Below are 27,867 nucleotides of genomic sequence, written 5' to 3' on the forward strand. Positions count from 1 at the left end.
CTCTGCTAGACACGGGACACATGTGTGGCTCTCCAGCCCTTGTCCTAGCAAACCCTGGCTGACAGCTTATGCTGGGACTTGCAGTTCGACAGCAGCCGAAGAACGCCAAGCTGCCTATTTCTGGCTTATGCAGCCACTAAATTATTAAACTCATTCATATTGAGTTTCTTTAACTTTGTTAATTTTTCATTAGAATCTTGCAACAATAAACAGTGCACAACTTGTCACACATATTCAATAATACATTAAACTCTGCATGTATGTCACACAATTTTAAAGAATGACAACATCCACGTGGATAGACTTTAAATGGTGATCATGAAGTTAAGAATCATACATTTATCAACACTATGGGCAGTGTAATCATAGTATACAGTAAATCGGTTTTTCATGTTGCCCTTGGTGTTGGAATAATTACTCTAAATTTAATTATTTCCTCACAGGGTAACCTACTGTATCTTTGTTCTTATGATAAATGTAAATGTTGAAAATTTTGTATGCCATTTTACAAATTTTGTATATTAGTTTGTTGAATTAATTTGGTATTTTCACAATTCCAAAATAGAGAGATTGGTAGGGATATAGCCCATAATCTGCAAGGGGGTGGAAAGTTGATATATAGCAGTGATAGGCAGCCTTTAAACTTTAGGGCTTGAACATTATTCTTAATCTCAGTAATAACTTGGAACAATACATTTTAATCAAAGATAGAGACACCTATCTGTAATAATATATCAGCAGACATTTTAAACAAGTGTTACAAGCTATAACAACAAATCTCACAATAAAGGATGAAGGAGTCAGGGCTACATGTGAAGGCTCGGAGGCCACAGGTTGTCCTAGGGCTGCCTGTTGCCCATCACTGATTTATAGGATGATTTTAATAATAGTGCTGAATTAACGAAGAAGTAAATACACATGTACATTTCTGTATTCTGTTGGACATTTTAGAACTTCAGCAGAAAAACAACCTATAATTGATGTACATCTCTAATTATAAATACCTTATAAAGGTGACCGAATAAGAGTTTGTGATGTATATAAGCCTCTCCTTTTTTTTTTTTTTTTTTTTAGAATAAGGGCATGTATTTGCACACTGCTGGGTTTGATGCCTTTCCCATAATAATTCACATATGTCTAGAACAGAGGTCAGCAACCTTTTTTTTTATAAATGCATCGGCAAAAATCTTCTCAAGCCCAGGTGTGCCAATTGTACATATATACACACTATGACTCACCCATCTGACTGTCAAACAGAAGCACGATTCGTCACTTCACAGAACATGTTTCCACTGCTCCACAGTCCAGTATCAGTGTGCTTTACACCACTCCATCAGGCGCTTGGCATTGGTCTTGGTGATGTGAGGCTTGCATGCAGCTGCTCGGCCATGGAAACCCATTCTATTAAGCTCCCGCCGCACAGTTTTTGTGCTTACATTAATGCTAGTGGAATTTCGGAACTCTTCAGCTATGGAATTACCAGTGTGTTGGCGACTTTTACACACTTTGTGCATTAGCAGTCGTTGACTCTGCTCTGTGATTTTACATGGCCTTCCACATCGTGGCTGGGTTGCTGTTGTTCCTAAATGCTTCCACTTTCTAATATCACTTACAGTCGACCGTGGAATATCTAGCAGGGATGAAATTTCACAAACTGTCTTATTGCAAAGGTGGCATCCTATCACAGTACTACACTTGAAGTCACAGCTCTTCAGCAGCAGCTTTGTTTCAGCCATTTTCAGCTTCTTTAGTTAGACAGATCAGAGCTTCAGCATGCTAGACAAAAGTGGTCCATGTGCCAGAGTTGCCGACCCCTGCTCTAGAATAATAAATGTGTGTTCACATTGGTGATTTTGAACTGTGCTCTGTTGTTTTTTTTTTTACTTATGGTAAACCAAGAGATTTCTTGTGTTTTGCTACTTACCTTTATATTTACCTTCTACATCTCCCTTGTAAAAAATATTTGATGTAAGAGTAGTGAAAAATACCTTGCAAAAGTGCGATAGTAATTAAACACGAAGACCTCAATTTATACTCATGATGATGATATTGAACAGTGTAATGAAACCCTAAATTGACACTACTTAAAGGACCACTAATCCCCGACATTGACATTTTCAGATATAAGCAAGAAAAGATTGTAAGCTCTCACAAGCAGGGCTCTCTCGTTTTGTCTTGTCTGCTTTTACGCTTGTCCACCTGTTTGTCCTTGTGTTATGAGGCTTCTTTCATGTTCTGAACTAGCTTTGTGTTTGTATCTTACCTATTACATCTTGCCTACTATGCTTAATTTATTGGTATTATTGCATTTATGCTTTGTGAAGGTTCTGCATTTTGCTTGTTGGTCCTCAGTGTTTTATGTGCTGTGCCCTATTTTCCCAACTCCATGGTGCAGTAGATTTTGAGGCACCTTATTAATAAACAATAATAATAAAGTATTACTCCATTACAGGCAGCTGAAGCTCTTCCCACATCTTTAGGACAGTATCCTGATGGTATCTGTTACAGGTCAAAAAGCTGAGCTGTGACAGGACTGGCCCTGCCTCTGAATATGACCTAACCATACCATGGTGTGTATTTAAAGCAAGTCTGCCTAGATGAAAGTCGCTGTCTGCTTTTTTACACTTTTAGGGTCTAATTCATTAAGGCACGACAAACTGTGTTTTTATTTTTTATTTTAAAAAAAACGCACGTAATTTGGGCATACTCACGTCCGTATTCAGCTACAAGCGTATCTGAAGGAACATCTCTTGTTGAATACAGGTCTAGGGACACTTGCCATATTGAGACAGACACAATACACTGCAGGATATGTGCAATACATATGTGGAATGTAAAGTCCCAACAGAACACATCGAAAAAGGAAAACAAAATATTAATTATTGTCTCCTTTTAAAAAAATAATCATTAAAGTAAAAACTTTAAATACATTCATCAGGGTAATATTAATGTTTGCTGTATGTAAAATGCATTTTTACAGTTGCTCTTGGATGTAAATACATGTTCTAGCATGCGTACATGCGTGTCTGTCACCACAATCACTTGCCAGTTATGTCTGCTCTGTAGCTGGTGCAAGTGATACAACTGAAAAACACGTATCTTAAATGGGACGCTGCTGAGTGCGCTTGACCTTGGCACGCCCTTACTGTAGATTACTACGTGCATATGCCCCTTCCCTTCCAGGTTCCGCTGCCTTAAATCGTAGGCTATCGAAAGTTAGAAGATGAATTGGATGTTCTTGCGTTCAGTGGCGTATAATTGGTTTCTGGGCATGCGCAGTAATTTAACGCAAAGTACGGCATGTATCGCCATTTACGTTCCTTAATGAATCAGGCCCATATTAATCAGCTCAGTAATACATAGCTTTACTCACTCTTTAAAACATAGTGTACGATATATCTATTTACATAACAATATATTCGTTCTATAGTGACAGATTTTGACAGCTGCCATGATAAGGGCTCTCAAAGTAGAAGGTACTCTTGTTTATAGCAGATACAATTTTATAGGGGAAATGCTTTCCTCTAATTGTCTGTTGTTGTACAATTGTGTAGTGTAATTAGATAAGAGGCAGCATAAGGTCTGCTATACCATAGTGCTGCTAACAGTGAGGGACTAGGGATGTGAAATAGACTTTCACAAAAATATGTCAATGATTCATTTATATAAGTTTCAGAGAAGACAAAGGTATTTTCACATTTGAGGATAGGCAAGATTATACAGGTTACTCTCTTGTTGAAGGATATGACATACATTTGTTTTGGCATGTTGTTCACCTTTAACTGGGTGTTGGTTGAAAATCTCGCATGGCTACATAAGTCATGAATATGACTATAAACAAATGGTTGAAAGGTGTATGTGACTCTGATCAGACCCTTTATTTGAGTAATGGTGGATTGTCACACTAATATTAATATAGTTTCTTGCTGTTATTGTTAGCAAATTTGTCTTGCATTTATTTAAAAACATGTTTAAATAGACCCCATAGACCTCTATGGGGACAGTGAACTGAATCTTTTTATTAAGCAGTTACACTGCTTTCACTCAAACCTTAACTTACCTTTTCCAATGGAGTACGGTCCCTCGTGAGAGTGTATTCGCTGGTTGCATGTTTCTCTCCTTAGACCAGTGTGCGTGATGCAAAATTGGCGCATGTGCAGTAAGTCCACTCTGTCACTTTAATGGATCCTGTCCCTTTCACAACGAAATAAGAATTTCATTACAGATCGGGATTTTCACAGAGAATCCCACAGCAGGTAAGTATTTTTGAATGGAATTGGTACAGATCCTTAAATACCACTGACCACCAATGATATATAGACCCCTATGTTTAATCACGGAGTATATTTGTGTTATTTTCTGTCATAGTTCTCTATGGTCACCAGAGGGCAGTAAAGTGTTCTTTAAGATGTGTATAGTATTATTGCACACAGCTATTAGCAGTTTTTTAATGCACCACCATAATTTTCATGCAATAGTATTTCCTTGATGGTTATTTAATGTTACCATTTAGCTACAAAGGGCAGTGTTAGTTTATCTGGTTCCACCACCTCTCCGCTCCGCTTCCTTTGTCAGTTGGAGTACCACAAGGCTCAGTATTAGGTCCTCTGCCCTTCTTTATCTATAAAACTACTTTAACTAATAAACAGCTTTAGATTTCAGTATCATCTCTATCCAGATGATACAAAAATGTATCTATTTTCTTCGGTTCCCAACAGCCAGCAGAAGTTACCTATCTACACTATATGGACAAAAGTATTTGGACGCTTGACTATTATACCAACAGGGACTGTATTGGCATTGTATACAAATACATATACTTTAATATGGAGCTGGTCCCACTTTTGCAGTGATAACAGCTTCCACTGTTCTTGGAAGGCTTTCCACAAGATGTTGGAGTGTTTCTGTGGAAATTTGTGCCCATTCATTCTGTAGAGCATTTATGAGGTCACAGGCACTGATGTTAGACGAAAAGGCCTGGCTCACAATCTCCATTCCAGTTCATCCCAAAGGTATTCAGTGGGGTTGAGGTCAGGGTTCTGTGTAGGCCAGTCAAGTTCTTCCACACCAAACTCATCAAACCATGTCTTTGTAGTCCTTACTTTGGGCACTGGGGTACAGTCATGTTGGAATAGAAAAGGGCCTTCGCCAAACTGTTGCCACAAAGTTGGAAGCCTAGCATTGTCCAAAATGACTTGGTATGCTGAAGCATTAAGATTGCCCTTCACTGGAGATAAGAGGCCTAGCCCAACCCCTGGAAAACAGCCCCATACCATTACCCCTCCTCCACCAAACTTCACAGTTGGCATAATGCAGTCAGGCAGATATTGTTCTCCAGGGATTCACCAAACCTAGACTCGCCCATCTGACTGCCAAACAGAAGCATGATCAGTCACTCCACAGAACACATTTCCACTGCTCCACAGTCCAGTGTCGGTGTGCTTTACACCACTCCATCCAACGCTTGGCATTGGTCTTGGTGATGTGAGGCTTGCATGCAGCTGGTCGGCCATGGAAACCCATTCCATTAAGCTTCCGCCGCACAATTTTTTGCGCTTACATTAATGCTAGTGGAAGTTTGGAACTCTTCAGCTATGGAATCAGCAGAGCGTTGGTGACTTTCACGCACCATGCGCCTTAGCAGACGTTGACCCCGCTCTATAATTTTATGTGGTTTTTCGCTTCGTGCCTGAGTTGCTGTTGTTCCTAAACGCTTCCACTTCCTATTAATATCACTTAACGTTGACCGTGAATTATCCAGCAGGGATTGAAATTTCACAAACTGTCTTATTGCAAAGATGGCATCTTATCACAGTACCAGGCTTGAAGTAATTGAGCTCTTCAGAACGACCCATTTTGTATCACAAATGTTTGCAGATGGAAACTGCATGGCTAGATGCTTGATTTTATACACCTCTGGCAAAGGGTTTGATTGAAACCCATCAATTCAATAATTAACAGGTGTGACCAAATACTTTTGTTCATATAGTGTATTTCTATTGATAACATGACAATAAATCCCACCCCAATAGCTCGCTGCCTAGGTGTGATCCTTGACCTATCCTTTGTTCCCAACATCGACTCTATATCTAAATCATGTTACAGCATTTCCAGAATACGTACATGGGTCATTCCACATCAGATCACCCCCAAAAAAATGAAATGTCCAACACCCATCTCAGATTTGTTTGAAAATTTTTTAGTTAACAGAGGATGTCAAAACAACTATTTCTGCCAAATATCTCGACTGTCTGACAATTAGTTGATTAAATATTGATTTTTCAATTTTTCATGAGCAGCTGCCATGATTTACTCTTTCTGTGTCTCCCTCTCTCTTTCTCTGGAAAGTTTCAGTTTTTGTTTCTCTAAAGGGAATCCCCTTCCCATCAGTTTATGTTTGTTTCATTTCCTGTATGGGAGTTTTATCCCATTGCCTCAGTTTAGTTCACTTTTTTGGTATGGTTTAACAATTATGTATGCTGTACACCAGTAATCGAGCATCAACTTCATTATTTTTTTTCTCCACTATGAAACAGAGTACCCTGCTGATTTTTTGTGTGGTAGTAATGTATACCTTTTTTAAACACCCCTCCAAAAAATGGGATCCCTAATGTTGATTGAACCTAGTGTTTTTAATTCCATTTGAAAAACGTGCATTTTTGCCGTAACGCAAAACATGAGGCAGATGAAGTAATTTCGGGAGGAAGAGTTACCTTCGAGGTCCAAATTTTGTGGTGATTCCTTAATAAACACCCGTGATACTTTAAATAAACTGGATAAAGAAGCCGCGATTAGTAAATTATTTAATAAATTGAAAAATCAATATTTAATCAACTAATTGTCAGACAGTCGAGATTTTTGACAGAAATAGTTGTTTTGACATCCTCTCAACTAAAAAAATTTTCAAACAAATTTGAGATGGGTGGTGGACACCCCTGGTTGAACTGACATGGAATGACCCACATATCTCACACAAGACACTGCAAACACTTTTAATTCATGCACTCATCATCTCCCACGTTCACTATTGTAATTCCATCTTTACTGGTATTCCCCCAAATCAAAATCTCACTCACCCCTACAATCTATTTTACACGCAGCCACTAGATTGATTCTCCTTGCAAATCATTTTTCCACTGCTGAGCTGCTCTATCAGTCTCAACAACATACATCTCAGCACTTGTCTCTCAACTCAACACCTCCGTTTTGCACAAGATCTGCGTCTCTGATCCCCACTCATTTCCTATTCCCATTCCCGATTACAAGATATTTTTCGGGCTGCACCCACTTTGTGGAATGCCCTTCCTCACACAATAAGACTTTCCTCTAGTCTTCAAACATTCAAGTGTTCTCCTCAACCACCCTCTTAGCCTCCCTAGGGTACCCTCTTTTCGCCCTGTACACAGTTCACACAGGGCCCCCTGACCTCCATTGCTGTGTGACTGGATTATATAGCCCACTAAGCACTTTTACCTTTGCAATCTAGCTGGACCAATATGCAATATGTAGCACTTAACCTCATGTATCAAGCTCGAATTGTCCTATAGATCGTAAGGCTACGAGCAGGGCCCTCTTACCTCTGTCTGTATGTATTACCCAGTATTATTTTACTACTGTGTTTGTTCCAAATTGTAAAGTGCTACTGAATATGCTGGCGCTATTTGAATGATGATGATAATAACTACTCGTCTCTCTCAGCTTGGAAATCAACTCTGTCATTCGTGTGATAATGTTAATTTCCACATCTGAAAAGACTGTTATCCCATGTGAGCGCTTTGTTTTGGATCTTATTTTACGCACTTTCTGCTTTATCTCCCAGAACTTATTAATTTCTTATAGAATTGCATTATCCATCATCATTTCCTTGTCAAATTTCTTCTAACCACAAGTAAATTCTATGACCTACAGTTGAGTCAAACACCCTATATCACAGTGAAGATTAAAGCCATGCACTTTCTGTTAAATATATTTAGCAACATTGAAGACCACTATGCTTTAAGGTTACACTGGTGTATGAGCACATCTTATATGTTATGTCAGAGTATCCCAAAGTCACATCTGATGCTGGCCACTCACAAACTGATTGTGTCAATCAGACTGGATCAGTATTTGGCCACCCATGTAGATGGAGAGATTCAGCCAGTAGGTGCATGAGGCCAAGCAGACAGATTCTCTTTCTCTGACTGGGGCTTGTTGCTTAAGGAATGGTCTGTTAAGCAAAAGCTGACCTCTTCACCTACTTTCTGTCATCACCGATTAAAGAAATTAGCTGCAAGCTAGTTAAATGTAACTGCTGGATGCAGCCTGTGTTTCCTGTGCATCCCAAGAGACAGGAGCATTTATGACAGAACAATGTCTACAGAGGACTAAGCTGAACAGTCATGGTTTTGACACGCCCACGTTTTGTTATGTAAAAAGACGTCCATACTTATCAGGATACACATAGGAAATCCTCCTAAATTAAGGCTGATGGGATCTTTCCCAGGAAGCTGGTATAATGAAGATAATGTTTTATGTGGATTTCCTGTTAATGATTGCTATGTAAATTCTACAAAATTTAAAACAAGTTGGTTGCTCTTGTAAAGTGAGCAACTTATGCCAAAATAAACCCATATTTGTAGCTATATATAAACAACAAATGAAGCCACTTTTTGATTTGTCACTAACCCTTGCTGTTTAGAGACACTCCTCCATGTAGACCTTTTGTTTGGTTGCCCTAGTGGAACCCCCCACTGTTACCATATTGAAACAGTTATCAGGTATCATTTGTATTCATACTCTGTTTGCAGTAAATATTCAGCTATTTGCTTCACAAACGTGTTTTGAATCCCTTGCATGAGGTATGCATTGAATTGATAATCCATTACTATACTCTGTGCCTGCTCTAACAGGCACTCCAGACAATAAGGCAGGAAACACAGGTCATCTGCCGGCCCTAGCTGATGCTTTTTAAGGATGAACACAAATGGAAAACTGTTTTTGTTTCTATTGAACTTCTCCTGCACTGTCTGGTATGTCCTGTGCTGCTGAATAAACCCTGTGTTTGGGTTTAGACAGACTTGGATCACATGACCGGCTCCTCTGTCTGTTTCCTTAGCTTTTATGGAATTTAATCCACTGACCATTCATTATGTAATAATGGGAATCTTCTAAATGTGTTAGGGTCACAGTTAATTGTGTGGGAAAGTTTTGCTAAAAATACGTATGATGATAATAAACATAAGCAAGAAAAAGACGTGGTATCCGCAACCTCCTAAATCAAGGATGATTCTAATAATGACTACAGTTATCTCATCAGTGTTTTTAATCTTAAAGGGGTTTTCTACGTTACATTAAAATTTTACTGACTAAAAATAATACACTCTTTTAATAATAGTACTTTGGTTGCATCCCTGACCTTGCCCCCCCCCCCCCCCCCCCCCCCCCCCCGTCCCGTCCCGTCCCGTCCTTACTCAATTTGAGAAACCTACTTAATATAGTTTTCTAAAACAACACAGGATAATATGTGTCCTTTAAAGCAGACTCTGTATCCGTTACGTCCCGGCATCTTCGTTTGATCATGTATCTAAGCTGGATACAAGAGACATTCGACTGCTGGTTGCTAGCCAACCTTTTTTGTTGTGCCACAAACCATGCCTGAAGAAAAACTTGTTTCACTCACTGTCTGTGATTTTGTGTGGTTGCCAAGAACTCCCACACACAGGCCTGTTTCTGTGGACATACTTGGTATATTAATTCCAGTTACAGCCACGTCCTGGAATATTTTCACTTGGTGTAGCATAATGGGTGAAACCCAACTCTCTTTCATCGTTTTCCAGACTGGAAAGATTGTGAGGTCTGAACTGAAAGAAGAGTTTATGGATTCCAAATAGATTCTGTTTTAATTCTGTACTGAATTAAATAAAAGTTTAATGACTAACTAATGGTACATACCCACCTATGAATTTTAAAACATGTTTTGTAATGCATTGAAACACGGGCAGTTATAGAATGAATTTACATATGTTTTAGATGCACTTTTAACAAGTTTCATGCAATAAGTGTTCTGAAACATTGGGTATTATTAGAGATGGTCACTGACCCCCGTGTTTTGGTTTTGTTTTGGTTTTGGATCTGGATTACCTTTGTGTTTTGGTTTTGTTTGGTTTTGTTTTGCTATTTTTGAAAAAAATACCATTTTTTTTGGTCTAAATTAACCTAATTTAGTGCTCCACCAGTTTCTTAGATAAGTGAGGTAATTCTAAAGCTAATAAATTATGAAAAAACAGTTTAATCCCTGGTAGGCCGTCCTTAATGCGAACACTTGTTTGCAAATTATACAGTCAAACCTGGTTGTCTACCTCCTCCATCTTTGATTATTGGCAATGTAGCCATCGTCTTTGGGTGTATATTACACCCTACACTTGTAGTTGAATATTAAAAAAGCAGCCTGCACAGACCGTGGAGCTAGAAAGTAAAATTAAATGGCCAACGATACTTTGGTGGCTATTTATGCCCCCCCCCCCCCCCTCCTGCCCTCCACTTGTAGTTGAATATAAAAAAAAAGCAGCCTGCACAGACTGTGGAGCTAGAAAGTAAAATTAAATGGACCACAGTACTTTGTTGGCTATCTATGCCCCCCCCCCCACCCTCCACTTGTAGTTGAATATAAAAAAAGCAGCCTGCATAGACTGTAGAACTAGAAATTCGAATATACAAAGAAATGGACAAAGGCAGTTTGGTATCTGTCTGCATCAGATCCCCTTTCCACTAGGAGTAAAATAGAAAACTAGTCAGCCGTTATATAATCTAGAATATAAATAGAAATTGAGAAAGGCAATTTGGTATCTGTCTGCATCATAATCATCAACATTCTCATTAGCGCCCTCGTCACCTCCATAAATCTCCCCCTCATCCTCTTCTATTTCCAAAGTGGCATCCTCAATTTGTGTATCACCAGCTACACTCGGGCTGTTCAGGTACACATCAGCAGAACTGCTGAAAGGGCCCTTCTTTATGGGTACACTAACAGAATGCTCACGATTAGACATACCACTGTTGGATGGACTCTCCACAGGGATTGGTGTCATTTCTGATTCAGAGCAAACATTATCCTCTAATGCCTTACTGTTATCTTGCAGCTCGGCTTTGACGCGTAACAGTAGTTGTGCACCACTTGTTGGCTCGGTAACATTTTTGGATCTGCCACTAATAGAGAAAGGCGAAGGCCTCATTCTCTCTTTACCACTGCGTGTGTAGATTGGCATGTTGGCAATTATTTTTTTTTATCGCCACTTAACTTTTGCTCAGTAACACTTCTTTTTCGCTTCAACACAGTAAAAAAAAATGTTGTTTTTGTTTTTTGGACTGATTTCGAAACACTCAGTAGTTTGACATTGCCTTGCCCACATGACATACTGGGAACACTAACATGAGGACTGGTGACAGAACCTGGTTGCTCATTCTGCTCATATGTGGACTGCTTTGAATCCATTCTCAGCCCAAAGCACTTGTAGTGCTAAAACTTATTTGGTAAGATACTGCTGACAGATAGTAATTTTGACAGCCAGAAATATTTATGCACAATTATGGGGGACACCCCAAAAGCACTGGGGAGTGCTAAAAATTATTTGGTAGATACTGCTGACAGATATGACTTTTGACAGCCAGAAATATTTATGCACAATTATGGGGGACACCCCAAAACCACTGGGGAGTGCTAAAAAATTATTTGGTAAATACTGCTGACAGATAGTAATTTTGACAGCCAGAAATATTTATGCACAATTATGAGGGACACCCCAAAAGCACTGGGGAGTGTCAAATATTACAAAAATAAAATAAACCTCTATCCTCCTCTCTTCTCTAGCGATTTTTATCCTCCTCTCTTCTCTAGCGATTTTTTGTTTCAGCAATTGGAATAAGAATATTGTATTCTCTGTCGCTGCTCTAATCAGCCCGTGACTACACCCTGCTCTCTCCCTCTGTCAAATGGCGATGGATTGCTGTGGAGGCGTGTATTTATAATCTTCAAGTATTGCGAGAACCGAGCCACGAGATCCGACGACATCACGATGACGTTCGGCCTCGATTTGGATTCAGAGCGGGCGGGAGAGTACCGAGCTACTCAGCTCGGTACTCGGATACCCAAAGTTCGGATGGGTTTGGTTCTTGGGAACCGGACACGCCCATCTCTAGTTATTATTGAAACTACATCTATCAGGTTTCATGCATTTACTATGCATAAAAAGTGCCCAAACTGCGTACTTTATCCATAAGAAAGGTAACATTCAGTCTTAGACACGTATTAGTTCCTGAGAGTTCGTACATATGGACATTACTTAAATCTGGTGGCATATCATGAACACCGTATGAAATATTCTGCTCTGGCAATTTTTCCATGTACACGTTGATTTTTAAATATATATATATATATATATATATGTGTGTATGTGTGTATATATATATATATATATATATATATATATATATATATATATATATATATATATGTTTGTAACTGCAGATTGGGACAAAGGTCATACGCAACAAATGATCAAATATAATTAAAATACCAGGAATTCCTCTATAATTGTCAGGTAGCAGTATGGAAGACCAAAGAAAAATCTGTCTCTAAATAGACAGAACTGGACCTAAATAAAACAAAAGAGAAGGGCTAAATCTACTGGGTTTTATATTTTTAAAAGATGGGAAAAGGGGGATAGAAAGGGTACAGAATTTATGTATATCAATTTTAAGGTTTAATATAGGGATTTTTTCTTACTGAGGCCAAAAAGAAAGTATTGTTTTCTTCTATTTATTAACATGAAATAAATTGGTTATCTGACAAACCCATAACTTGGATTGACATGGAATGTGAAAATTACTGTTTACAGGTTTGCAAGAAATGTACAATGTTCATAAACATCTTTATGGTATTTTCCCCCTTTGTACAGACCTGCTCATTTTCAGGCCTTGCCACATTCTTCACTTAGGTTAAGGTCAAGTCTTTGATCGTGTCCCATGATTATTTGTTCCAGGCCGGGGGCGATCGGGCTGCACATCCGATCCCCGGCGCTCTTACCTGGTCCTGCCGACAGCTCCCTCCGTCCTGTCCGTCGCCATCTTCATTTCGGGCATGCGCAAACCCGATCTATTCCTTCCCTCTGCTCTATTCCTATTGGCTAATGTATTTTGACTCCAAAATTCAAAAGGCACCTCCTCCTGATGTTTTGATGCCTGTTCTTTTAGTTACCTCTCAGGTGCTAGATGTGGCTCTATTTCCTTTTGCTGTGTTTTCTTCCGTCTGGTGGATTACATGCTATTTCAACCTGTTGTCCACAGAGCTGACACTCTATAGAGTATTTCACCGCCAATCCAGTGGTAACCTGCTGACTACAGAGTTCATACTTCACAGTGTACTTGCTTCCATTCCAGTGGTAACCTGTTGTCCGCAGATCTGACGCTCTACAGAGTATCTCACCGTCATTCCTCCAGTGGTAACCTGCTGATCTCTACTTCTCCTCTCCTCGTGTTGTCCGCCATTGCTGAATATCTCTGCATATTCCCCTAAAGATTTCACCTGGTACTTTTAGTTGGGGCTGCGACCTGCGGGACAGACGCAGCAAAGACCAAACCGCCTTGCGGCGGTCCCTGGTAAAAACGTCTCCCCGTTAGACTCCGCGCTTTACTTGAGTAGTGCTAATTTAGGCAAACCAAACGATCCATTACTATACCGTGACATTATTATTATCTTTTACTTAAAAGGCGCCACAAGGGGCTCTGTACTGTGAGTTTTTTGGGTTTTTTTTTTGTAAACATTCTTTTTTTTCATGCTTCAGCCATCTTGATCCAGATTTAACTGTTGTGGGATGTGCGTTGTTTCACACACATGAACTGCAGTTACATTCTCCACAATTCAGTAATACAGTCTGAAATTCATCTTTTCCTCAATGGTTGTTAACTGTCTGGGCCCAAATCATGCTCCCAGTGTTATGCTCTATGGTTGGGATAAGGTACATTTGTTGTAATGCAAGGTTTTCTCCAAACACAATATTTCTGATTTATATAATTTATTCTTCAATGTCATTTGCCCACAAAAGATTCTTCAAATAGATTTGTGGATTATTGAGGTGTTCAGTAGACTTAAAATGGCTGGCGATGTTCTTTCTGAATAGGAGTGGTTCCCTCACATATTTTCACATTTCGTGTTCGGTGTTTGATTCATGGGCACTGGGTTTAGAGAGAGACCTGGTGAGATCTTTCTGGAGCTCTCTAAGGCACACCTTGCCCCTTCACTGATTTTTGTTGAACAATAACAAGACCAAAGTATGTTAGATTGAGGGAGGCTTTAGTAATAGCTTTCTAACACCTCTTTTGCACACCATCAACACTTTTTCTGTGCCTGGTTATCTCTTAGAAATTACCAGAGTTTGCTTCAGGTTGAATGAGGTTCTTTCAGTTTCAAAGAGTTAATGTCTCATGAATGGAAGATTTATTGTGAAGTTTACCTTTATTTTCACCAATAGACATGACATAAAAGAAAAAGTAAATCAAATACTTAGCTTCCAATATGTTCAAGTAACAGTCAGTTTCCAGGACGCCTCTTTCACACGAAAGCTAGAAAAACAATAGGCACCTTTCTTCATCAAGGTCCAGTCATGAGGCAAGGGTCTCTCTGGCTGCATTCCAGTTCTATACTCAGAGAACAAAGGGTCTTGGAATCAACTTGCATATAAGGGTATAAACATATTTTCAGACTCTCTATTGGTACATCACTGATAAGAAATAATATCTTCTCGCTCATGTGCAGAAGCATCTGAGATACTGCCCTGGCATAATATGTGGAGATGTCTCGGCCCAGCCTTTGATCAGATAAGCATTTTACAATACACACAGAGAAGTATAAATACAACAAAAATAGAACTCAGTGGCCATTTTGATAGGCCTGTTGCAGAGTTAAAAAGAAACAGAAGTTATGATTGACTTGAAGTGACCGGGCTGAGATTCAATGTACATAGGATTTTTTTTTAGGTAAGAATTCAGTTTTATTCATCAACAGTGTATTTGCACCTGCCTGACAGAAACATGATCGTTGATAACAAGACTGACATTTTTTTTTTCCTTCAATAAATTTTTATTGAGTTTTGCAAAGTTAAATGGGGTACAGAAAAAAAGAAAGGGTAACAACACAGTTGAAGGGACAAACAAAAGGGTAACAGAATAAAGGGGGGGGGGGACTGACATTTTTTTAAGGTGTGTTTGTATTTGCATCCTATTGCTTTTTGATGTCAACTGCTCATCCAGATAAGCCTGACAGGAGGGAGCAGGTGTATCGGAGTAAGAGCATGCTCAGTGAGACCTCTTCTGCACATGTGCAATAAAGCACCAAACGATCTTTGTACTGCATGCGCTGACCCTGGGCAGGGGGGCAGTGGAGAGCCCAGCATCGGCCCTGTATATATGCCAAGGGCAGTTAGGTTTTTGAAAGAGCAGGGTCCCAAATACCATATATAGCACGAATCACACATGTGACATATTAAATTGTAGATAAACTCAGCTGTGGCCAAAGTATTAGTTGGCTTCATGGCTGACACAAAACCAGACATGATTCCTAGATATACAAGTGACCTTTGTTTTTGAAGACAGTTGAATCCTATGTGGAGCAAACCTACATCAATCAAGGGCAGAAAGTTACTTTAGGGCACTTATTAACACAGGTATAAATTACACTCAATAATGATACAGTGGCCAAAACCACTTTGGGCTCAAATAAATTAAATTGTACTTAATGCAGTACATGGCCATCTGTGTATATGTACTGTGAAAATAGTGTCCCAAGATAATGTAACCCTTTAAGTTTATCAGTCTCGTATGTTGGCACCTTGGTGAAAGCAATTACCTTATTGGTAACTGTGCAGCAAAATCAAACATCAAGATCTTCTGTTTTATTTTTGATACTGAACCATGAATTATGTTCAATTCTATTTTAGAACAATAACCTTTCATGTTCCGAAGAGAATAAAGAAGGCAATAGTATAAGCAGACCATTATCATTTTATTGGGTAAAAACCTTCTAGTACAAGCAGCAGAGTGTACCCTTTAATTTAATAATAGCAGAAACGTAAACACTAAGACGCCAAAATTCTCCTGTGAATGTATTTTGCCATTTAAATATTATTGGGACACACATTTAGTTTCCATTGCTTAACATACTTAATTTCTTAGATTTCTGTTTATCGTTGAACCAATGTTGTATATCAACTCTTTAGTGCATGAATAAGCAATATTTGGCACACTGCTACTGATTACATAGTGCTCAAGCTGTCACTGTGTAACTGGGGTAACGTAGCTTGATGTGTCAAAGATTGGTTTGGTGCTTCTAATAACCATCAGGTTGATAAAGATTTTTAAGGTTTTGAACTATGTCATTTACACTTCCTAAGATCATATAGTGCGGCAAAAAAAATCTTTTTAAAGTACACACTTGTTTTATTCACAGAGGAACCGGATGGAACTGATTGTTTCCGTTTTGGTATTTTGTCTGGAAATAAATCAAAGTGAAACAGTAAACGTTTTTCTTCCTTACATAATAGTGCTGTTCAACAGTAACACATCATAGAGGTTATTGTTTCTGTTATTTATATGTGGGTATGAATATTTTCACTAGATCTTTTATAAAGTATAGCAGTTATTGCAGCCATTAGGGTGTATTTTGGATTTAGTGAGTGATAAATGTGCACAAATGGCTACAATGGCGTAATTTAATGGCAAGTAAGGCAATCCTACTTGTACCAGATAAATCTAGGATGCGGCTCAATTTCTAATGTATTTTGAAAAATAACCTCCAACATTTTCCAATATTATTGAAATGTATTACAACTGCCCCCAACCGGCTGCTTCTTAATGCCACCTGGCTGCCAAAATTTTCTGGGGAGAACACTGGTCAGGTTAACATCCTTGTGTATTATACAATTAATGTTCTATATTTTGAATCTATAGATTGTAACCATGTGAGAAGGGCCCTCTTACCCTTTGTTAATGCCAGTCTGTTTTGTTTCTGTATTCTTCCCCAATTGTAAAGCGCTACAGAGTATGCTGGTGCCATGTAATGTTAATAAATAATGTACTGCCATTTTGTTGACTACCACTCCCGGATGTACTGATCACGCTCTTTCTATATCAGGCAGTGAGATATGCGGCACTTCCTGCCAGCATGAGTTTTGCCGCTCTTCGTGTACTTGCTGACAGTGAAACAAAGACCCCTCCCAAAACACTGATAAAAGTGGAAGAGGTAAATGATGCATCTTTCTGAACAACATGAATGTATTATATTTAGTGATCTGAGTAATCTATGTAAAGAAATGGCGTGAGTGAGTCTGTTGCCTACCCAAAGGGGAAGCAGCCATTTTCTCCACAGAACCATTATTTAGTTCACTAGGATTTAGTGACATCACCAAGCCATTTCTGGAGCAGTGGTTTCTAGACTTAACTTGCTGCACTCTTTTGAATATTGTTGGTTACAGGTGCACTTTAAGAAAGGATTTACTCAACATACATTTCTTGAATATTAAATTGGAGGCTGAGCAATATTAATATTAAAACATGATTAACAATTTGTTATCAGTAGTAATAGTGCATTTATTTCATTTAAAATAAACTAATAAAATTGTATAATATTTTTATTTTATTTACTCATAATAAGTCTGTTACAGACCATTGTGTGTCTTTTGTTTTTCTTAAATCTTTTTTTTTTTTTTTTATCTTTAAATATTTGCAGCTTTCTCTGTATTCCAGTCCAGTTCAAGAAACCAAATATGTTGAAGTGAAGCAGACAGAGCTGGAGGAAGGGATTTCATGGCTGAGAACTTCTGTGGCCCCATATACCAGCTGGTGTCAGGTACGGCCTCACATATGTGCTCCCTGGAGAATGACATGGTAGTGTTTACCTTTCATCTGCATCAGGACACTCAATGTATTCCATTGTTCAATCATATTTTCTTGAATTGTCTCTAGGACAAACAAAATGGTTGTTTGTGCAGTCCTGCAAATTTAAAAGTATTGAGTATTGTAATTGGTAATTTAAGAGTTTGCAGTGATTCTGCACTCCTCCGATCTCATCAAAATATCTCATAATGAAACGAGATCTCATTTGCAGAGATGCTAAATTTTGCACTCCCATGTACTCCTCCATCTTGGCCTGCAAAAGTCAGTGTATTTAAGAAAATATAGGAGAAAATTGCATTACCACTGTGGCAGATGGACATTTTACCCTTTCTTAAATTAGATTTAATATTTATTTAGTAAGATACATTTTGACAGTCTATTTGTACTAATAAACAGGCTCCTCCATCTTGCCCAGTATCTCTCTGTTTGAGTGTGTTTCATTGTAGAATGTATAACAAAGTGCTAGGGAAAATGGTGTAACAAAAACACCTAGATAAAAATCCCTTTCTATAACCAGTTTATTTAAGCGTTTCTCACATAAATGATGCTTCCTATACATCCTCCGTCATAAGTCTTGTGCTCTCCAGAATCAAATTCAAATTACTCACTTTACCTACAAAGCCCTCAACAACACCACCCCTGCATACATCTCAAATCTCATATCAAAATACTCTCCCTCCCGCCCTCTTAGATCTACCTCTGAACTGTGCCTTGTCTCGTCTCTGGTAACCACGTCTCACTCCCTCCTACAAGACTTGTCCCAAGATACTATCCACTTATGGAATTCCCTACCACGCCTAATCAGGCTTTCCCACAGCCTTCAAATATTTAGACGCTCTTGGAAAACCCTTCTCTTTTTTTAGAGGTGACCTTATCCCTGATAACACTATTCACACTAATGCCCCCTCACAAGTGTCCCAGTCGCCATCCTAAGCTACATTTGTTCCTCTTGCTTCTTCTGTGCCCTCTTCAACTTTAGAATGTAAGCTCTGTAATGAGCAGGGCCCTCCATACCCTTTCTTTTCATATCTGCATTTATTTTATCTACCGTGTATGTCCCTGTTTAATGTATGTCCTGTTTTACCTGCTGTACGGCGCTGCGGAGCACTGTGGTGCCTTAAAAATCTACGATAATAATAATAAGTCCAAAAACATTTTGTGTCATTGGAGCAAATCCCCCAAACCATTCACCTGTATAATGGGTTCTTTCTAGAGCAGAGGTTAATTGTTTTGCAAGAGACAGCATGTTATGATTTAGCACTGAATTGTTTGTGGAAGAGAGATTGGGATGGCTTCATTCCCTCAGACTGCCATTGGTTACAAAAGCAGCCACACTCCTTTCAGACCAGATTTCCCTGTCTTTTCCTCTTGACTAAATCAATATTTGTGTTGCCTTTGTTGAATATTTCCAGAATTAATGAACATTTTCCACCAAGCAAGAACATTTGTTTTTTTTAATAGACTTAAAGCAACAGTGGTGACCGTAAACTTTACACTCAGTATATATATTAGAGTACAGCCTACAGTTGTCAAAAACTGCTATTTTAAAATGGGTATAGCTTTCAAAGGTAGGAGAAGATGTCTTTTTAATATGCCTTTTATTATTATGGTTCAACTTTAATTGCAGTCTTCATTTGCCCAAAGCATCACATAGTTTGATGTAATGGTCACTCATACCGCTTTCATACTGCCGCCCCGGCAATATCCCGGGTTTTTCAAGCCAGGTTTTTGCCGGGGCTCGGAGCGTCCCAGCTCAGAAACACCATTCATACTGCACCTCGGACCCGGGAATTTCCCGGGTTGACCCCATTCATACTGCACAAGTCTGTGCCCTGGCAATTTGTGGGAGTCATCACCAGAGCAGTTTTCATTGGCTGAAAAATGGTGATGTCATTGATGCCATTTCTCCTAAACTCCTTCTCGAATCTTCCACGGGCTCCCACCGATGACATCATCCTCCAGAGACAGGCAGACAGCCAATCAGCTTGTTTTCTGTGCAACCCGGGTTGAAAAACCCGGGTTGCACCATTCATAGTGCAGGCAACCCGGGTCTGACCCGGGAATTACCCCTCGATAAATCCCGGGTCGTTTGAGCTCGCCCCGGCAAAAACCCGGGATTTTGATGCAGTATGAATGGGGTATCAGTTGTTTTCTGTCACTAACATGTCTCCATAGTGAGTTAGATAACAATTGTCTAGATGTGTCAGCCACAAGATGTGCCAAGTTAGTTGACCAAGGACACACAGGACGAGAGAATAGGGACACTGGTAGTAACTATGAGAGGGGAGAACACAAAGTAAATTTAGAGGAAGGACTTGAAATAGTTGATAAATATTTCTAGCTGTCGGAATGAAAGCTGCAAACCTCCCAAGAAAGGAAACAAGTGGCCATTTTAAGAGGTAAACATTTACTGACACTAATGAGCTGTTTTGAAATATTTGTTTAAATAGCAACGGTCAACAACACAACAGATGCGGACATTTTGTGGACTGAACCATTATTCATTAGAATGCACGCTATGCATTCATTGGAACCAGTGTTGTCATGTCATGGCCAGTAGTCATGATGTACTGGTTCCTAGCGAACGTAAAGGCTGCATTCTCCTGTATATTGATTCAGCCCACAAAATGGCTGTCTCACTTGAATCTACACAGGTGGCACTCTTCAAAGAACAATGTCACACTTTATCTGGTGAGGGAAATCATAATACTGTTATTTTTCTGTAGTAATGACAAGGGGCCTGAATTATTAAGGATCTTAAATGAAGAGGTATCTTATTTCAGTCTCCTGGACAAAACCATGTTACAAAGCAAGGGGTGCAAACTAGTTTTCTGTTTTGCACATAAGTTAAATACTGACTGTTTTTTCATGTAGCACACAAATACTTGATAACTTATTTGTACACTGAAATTTAAAGGTGATATTTGTGTGCTACATGAAAAAACAGTCAGTATTTAACTTATGTGCAAAACAGAATACTAGTTTGCACCCCTTGCTTTGTAACATGGTTTTGTCCAGGAGACTATTTCCAACGGTGATATGTTCTGGTGGTTCCCTAATATTATGGGGCACATTTTCCTGACATGGTTTGGGTGAGGTCATTTAATTGGAAAGCAAGATCAATGCTAATCTTGCAGCATTTCTTTTCTGACAGGAGATGCTTGTCAGGATGACAATTGCCCAATCGAGCATTTATGAGATATTCTGAAACGATGCTTGAGACAACGTTTTCCATCATTATTAACCAGGCGTCACTTTAGTGACTTTCTTGTGGAAGGATATTGTTGCATTCCTCCAGCACATTTTTAGACATTGTTAAATTCACTGTCATACAGGCCCATTCTTATACTCTTAGTTTCAAGGCCCATTTTTGTACTCTGCGTTTTAAGGCCCACAGTGACACATGTTTTATTTTTATATTCACTTGGATTTAATTGTAAACAGCAAGTTATCTACCTCTTTAACATGAAGCTAATTTTTGTAGGAGGTCCACATGTAACTCTGTCTTCCCTTTGCCAATGTTAATATAACTGATTTGGCAGTCACTGCAAAAATATCTCAGACATGGAAGGATTTAGTTTGAAAAACATACAAAGCATATGTTCTTACAGAATACAGGAAGTAATTTATGTTACAGTAACATATGTTATTTTGGAGGGGTTTGCACCTTTAATGTTTATTGAAAATTAGCACTGAAAAGGCAATTAAGTGACAATGTAAACGAGTTCAGTGAGCATAAAATGATGGGGTTTGCAGTCATTAAATGACCAACCTAGACCACATGACTTTCTGATATGCCCTTGCTCAACATCAGTGTCCCTGGAATTTTTTTTCTAGACATTAGCAACTATGCATTGGTGTGGTAGTGCTGGTTCATGTGTAATTTGACCTAAAATCTGTCCAGAAGAAATTGTTGAGTCTGTCTTATTTACATTCCCACCTCACCTCATATTTCTGATTGTTTTGGCATCTCTTTTTCTTATTAAAAAGATGATAATTGTTTGTCTTTCTCATCTTGTGTAGGATGTGTATACCAAAGCCAAGCCTAAAGTGGAAACTGCTGTGGAACACTCAAAAGGTATTAACTTTGCTGACTTTGAGATCATATGTCCCAGGAATATTTTTATCTTTTTCAGTAATATAACTTCAAACAAAAAACTGGTATTGGAAAATGTCTCTTTACTGTGTAGTTAGTAATAGTTCGGATTGTTATCAATTTATCGAGTGGAAGTAAATTAAAAAAATAAAAGCACTTGTTTTAAAACACCTGCATCAGGCAGTTTTTCATACATTTGAAAATGTGAAATGTGTGTTTCAAGTTAACAAATTCATTTGGATATATCGGCTGCACATGGCTAGGTGCTGTAATGATGCGCTCTCAGGTACATCTCCTGACGCCTGTATATAATTGTAATTCTAGCACTGCTTCCTCGCATCCTTGGGCAGTGTGTTGCAGGTGGCCAAATGATGCCTGTATGACCCAGCTTTGGTGAACTATCTTAAGATATTTAGGAAATTTGGTTACCTGGGTTAGCAAGATTTATGAGGAGAGTGCGGCAAACAATGGGGGACTTTCCTCACTCATACTCACCTGGGGGTATATTTACTAAACTGTGGGTTTGAAAAAGTAGAGATGTTGCCTTTAGCAACCAATCAGCTTCTAGCTTTCATTTATTCAGTGCATTCTACAAAATGACAGCTACTGGAGATGTTGCTATAGGCAACATCTCCAGTTTTTCAAACACGCAGTTTAGTAAGTATACCCCTTGGTCTTTTTTCATACAGGCATCATTTTGACAACATGTCAGCAGGAGCAAGTGAGTAGTATAAAGGCATCCACTAGATTGCAACACTGGACTCCAGAGAAGTCATCATCTGGGATTGGGTTTAATTCATGATTTAGCTTTCGGTGAAATAAGCCTTTAATTCAGTGGGGATTAATTTGTTAAAAAGTGAGCATAGCACTCTATCCTATAGTCAGTGGGCAAGCAGGTGGTGAAAGTAAAATAAATTTTATAATAATGAAAATGCTTTTCTCTAAAAAGGAATTTGTTCATCACACAGGTACACTTTTTTTGCAGCCTTTTTTCTGTCTAACAAAGGGTATGTAATTAAAACAGGCTCTATATATCCTTCCTTCTTCTAGTGACATATGAATTGTTAAGGGACGCACCACCCGGATTCTACCCAAGGCTTGGCTTGATTGGATTTGCTGGAGTTGTAGGATTATTCCTTGCAAGAGGTAAATATATCAATTGTCTTCTATGCAATAGATATGTTAAAGACAAAACGTGGTATGTTGTGATTCCTGGTAAACCTTAGCAAACAACACTGCTTTGACTGGTGCTCAAAATAATGACTTTAGTATTATATAAGTAAAACTAAGTATGTAAATGCTAACTAAATATATAGACTGCTTTGTTTTTCGGTATGCAGTGTGACTGCAAATGACTTACAAAACTTTGAGCTATAACAGTATATACTTTACCGTTATTGTCTGTTCGATTTGTTTTAAAATAAAATGTTATTGCTGACAACAGAAATGTTACAGTGCCTGTAATAATCAACCAGCCAAAGCCAGGAACAAGCACAGTACCTGTGTCCTCCAGCTTCTGGGAGCTACCTGTGTCCATTAACTGAACAAAAAATTGATAAGTGATCTACTTACAGCAGTGCTTTAAAAGTCACTTCCATATTCTCATCCGCCTGTTGACCCCCCTTTTCGCCCGCATACCCTTTGTGTCACAGTTTCCTGGTTCACTTCCTACCTATCCGTCCGCTCCTTCACCTTCTCTACCTCTGGTACATGCTTCCCTCCACTCTCACTATCTGTTGGAGTCCTACAAGTCTGTGCTCTCTGCCCTCTGCTGTTTTCACTGTACATATCTTGGTAAACTAATTTGCCCATTTCCTCTTGTGTGACCAACTATCTCTTAGCTATCTCCACATGGTTGCCCCAACGCTACTTAAAGCTCAACATGTTCAAAACAGAGATTATCATCTTCCCTTCTTTCCCTTTGACCGCCTCCATCAAATCTCCCTCTCCATTAACACCACCAGAATTTCCTCAGTTTTGATTCTACATCTGCTTTACTCCTTACATCCAGTCTCTCTCCCAATCCTGTCACCTCCACCTTCAAAATATTGCTAGAACACACCCTTTTCTTACCCAAGATGGAATGAATACTTCTCCATTCTGTCATCATCTCACACCTCCGCTATTGTAACCTCCTCCTATTTAGCTTTCCTCTCACACATGTATTCCAAGTTCAATACACCCTAAAGCTGCGGTAATACTAATCATACTATCCCACCGCTCTGTCTGCTGGACCACTCTGCAAATCCATATACTGGCATCCCATATCTTCCAGGATCCCAATTAAATTTTACACTATCACAGCTGTCCCAATCCCCTCTTCAAGCCACACTCAAAGCTGTGCATTTTTCCCATTAGAATGTAAGCGCTCTCATGCAAAGGGCCCTCCCTGCCCTTTGTATTCACATCTCCGTTTATTTTCTGCCTTGTATGTTCTTGTTTTCCCCACTGTCTGGAACACTGTGGTGTTTTAGAAATCAATGACAATAATAATGCTGTGCAATTAAGGGAAAAGTAGTTATCAAACTAATCGCCAATAGGCATTTAAACAAAACTTGTTATCTACATTTTTTACAAACACCAGAATACAGTTGTGGCACCAGAACTTCTGACAACCATGAGAGGAGAGAGGTGACTGACCCAATACATCCTGGCTGTTCAGTCAACTCAAACAGGGGTGTGTAGTAAATGTGACCCTTGATCGAATTGGCCATTGTTCCTGACCAGTGAGGAGCAATATTCACCATGTACATACTGAGTTGGTGTTTCAATCTCCTGCAACTTTTAATGACCACTCTCCTCTCCTGATTTTCAGCATTGGCGTTACATAGGTCCAGTCCTGTAACAATGGGCGTTCCTGGTAGAGAACATTGAGGGTTCTTATATAACAGGAGTTGGTTAAAGGTGAAGAGCTCCTTTTAACCCTTACTGTGCATGACTATTGATTTGTGAGTGTCCTAATAAACGTGATAATGTATTTGTATTGATTATGACTAGTGCAGTCAACTTCCACAATACTGATGGACTTGAAACATTTCATACTTCTGACACTGGATGTTTACTAAGTTATGTTCATTAATGATGATTACCAACAGGGTCAAGAATAAAGAAAATAGTATATCCACTTGGGTTTATGGGAATTGGTGCCTCTCTTTATTACCCACAGCAAGCAGTTACAATTGCACAGGTAACTTTTATTTATTACATTTTAGAAATATGTTATAGTTTCTATTGTTTAATTCTAGATAAGCAACAAACAATCTGAGTGCAACATAGTTTTCCTCAAAAGATGCAAAAATGTCTTTTGTTTTGTTTTTTTGACCTTCTCTTGACTCATATTTAACACCTATTGAATGTGTCATAGCAACAATATCTTATGGTGATAAATAGCTACAGAGGAATGCTCAGTAATAAGTCAAGGAAATACAATCTTTCAGGTGCTTTGTATCGCAGGATATAACGTAACTTAAAACTGTAATACACATTCCTCCTCCATCAGCATTAACTATTGCTACTTTGGATGTGTTTTTATGTTGGTACTAAATGCTTGTTTACTTTGCTTTTTGTTTGTTTTTTATTGTATGTGCTTTGTTAGTAAGGGAAAAAAATAAAATGAGATGACACTAATCCTGTGTTGCTTCCCGATCCGTGCTGCCCCAGGCATAAGGGGAAAGAGAGCCAAATCTCCTACCAATATAGCATTCATTTCCTGACTTGGTGCCTTTAGGTTAAATACCATCTTAAGTTTAGATATGTTATGTGAAAGACAAAGAACTGATCTTAAATAACCAATTATTATCCGCTATGTTGGAAAACGTGTTTGCAAGATGCTCACTATTGGCGTGCGTGCGTGTTGTCATCTTCCAACCGCACTCACCCAGAAGTGACCCTTTCTAATTTGGCCTGTCATGTGGGTGTCCCTTTTATGGTTTTCTTGGAGAATGGAGTAAATATTCCATATTAGTATTATTGCAAAGAGGTAGTGGAAAATGTCAGGATAGGATTGAACAGTGGCCAATATTGTGCTCAGTTATACTGCAGTATTGGCGTAATATTTTCATTTTAGGATTTAATGGTTTTTGGTGTTTTGTATATTTTGATATATAATACTGAAGTACCTGGCGTTGCCCGGGTTTAAGTCTTCAAGTTATTAATTTATCAATGAGTTGGATGTAACTGTCAGCCTTTTAAAAATAGTTAGCAGCTCTTCCAACACCTTCCTGACCCACCTAAAATCTGGCCAGGATCCAGCTGGATTTGGTCTCATCCCAATGGGTGCAGGGGAGTCCGAATGCATAACCAGACAGACAAACAAACAGACCAATGATTTTTATATAGAAGATATTTATTTATAAAGTTATTGAATTAAATAAAAATATGTAGTCACCTGTGTTTTCCTCTGTTTTAAGACTCTTCCCAATGTAACCACTGTATCAATGAGTCAACCATCCCACATAATTAAATAGTTAGGTGGAGTCTTGGCATGATTAATTCATTGCTTATTCCAGCTCCCAAGTGGGTTTTATAAAGCCCATTGATTTAGAATGAAGAGAACTTTGTATACAATATCTAGTAACAGACAAAATACTAATTGTCTGGTCCGCTGAAACAGAGCACCATTTGTTCACTGGTATTTTATACGTCCTGTGCTTAATTGACAGTCAATTTGATATTACTTTGAGCCAATGCTAAAATCTAATAGGGGATTTAATTTTTTTATGAAGGCGAATGTTTTGCTTTGTTAAACATAAGTTGTTTTAAAAACTAGTTAAAATTATAAATGTTTAAACATCACTCCATTGATGTGTGTTGCTTAACCATAAAATATTTGTATACTGTGTATTTGTTGCAGTATAACAAATCCAGACAGTAGGCTGATTTGTTAATGCATAGAACTGTTGTATCAAAAACATTGTGAAAATAGATATACCGGTGTATATGTGTGTGTGTGTGTGTGTGTGTGTGTGTGTGTGTATATATGTATGTATGTATGTATATATGTATATATATATATATATATATATATATATATATATATATATATATATATATATATTCAGCACTGCATTTACAAACACGCGCTGAGATATAAACTGCTTTTGAAACTGTCAAAGTTTTTAATGCCACTTATCTATAACAGTTACTTGTATTTGCTGTCCTCACAGAACTCCTCATACAACAGTGACCAAAATGTGCTTTTGTCTTCTCACTGTATCACCAAAAATAGAAACTAGGCTTCAGTTGGAGAAATGCAATATTGAAAACAGGAAGTGTCACCAAAAATGTAAATTTAGTATAAATGTCAGCAGTTTTCAGACCATTCTCATGACCTTTCCCAGATGTAAGCTGGCCATACATGTGACAGTGTAGTCATCCAATCTCGCCAGTTAATTTGGCCTGAAATCCGCACGTGTGGAAGAGACCCGTTAACATCCATCCCGATGTTAATCATATCTGGTGGCTATTTGCAAACCACACAAAATTTTCCCTATGGAAATTGACTGATTGACTTATGTAAATATATACAGTCCTTGTTGGTTAACACCACTATATGGCTTATGCTTATCAGGAGCATACTCTACTGTGAAAATCCATCAAACTGTCCATTCAAGCATGTTAGACATTCATGGAGGCTCATACATCCTTAAGAAAAGGAAATTATTCAGTGTTTATTTAGCATAATACACAGGTCACATTTTTGTTTCTTCCACCCTGAATAAATGAGGCATGAATTTTTGTTTGTTTGATTGTTTTTTTTGTTTTTTGTTTTTAAGCTACCACAGTGACATAGCACATAATGTAGTGAGCAGAGAGGATTTATAAAGATCTTTGTACTGTAAAATCCC

At 38.5% G+C, this 27,867-nt stretch overlaps 1 protein-coding gene across 4 annotated transcripts in view; it reads left to right on the forward strand.

Annotated features, from left to right (window-relative positions):
- Positions 1-27,867, forward strand: part of APOO (apolipoprotein O) — a 39,029-nt gene that overhangs the window by 257 nt on the left and 10,905 nt on the right. Inside the window, exons 2-8 of one of the 4 annotated variants that reach the window (XM_075196576.1) lie at positions 2,453-2,570; positions 3,184-3,302; positions 17,169-17,272; positions 17,759-17,878; positions 21,949-22,003; positions 23,072-23,167; positions 25,117-25,208. In XM_075196576.1, coding sequence (XP_075052677.1) covers positions 3,224-3,302; positions 17,169-17,272; positions 17,759-17,878; positions 21,949-22,003; positions 23,072-23,167; positions 25,117-25,208 — 546 coding nt within the window. In that variant the 5' untranslated portion in view covers positions 2,453-2,570; positions 3,184-3,223. Of the gene's footprint in view, positions 1-2,452; positions 2,571-3,183; positions 3,303-17,164; positions 17,273-17,758; positions 17,879-21,948; positions 22,004-23,071; positions 23,168-25,116; positions 25,209-27,867 lie in introns of all 4 variants that reach the window. The other 3 variants (XM_075196577.1, XM_075196579.1, XM_075196578.1) reach the window with 3 other exon arrangements.

Source organism: Mixophyes fleayi, chromosome 2, assembly GCF_038048845.1.
Source record: "Mixophyes fleayi isolate aMixFle1 chromosome 2, aMixFle1.hap1, whole genome shotgun sequence".
NCBI lineage: Eukaryota > Metazoa > Chordata > Amphibia > Anura > Limnodynastidae > Mixophyes > Mixophyes fleayi.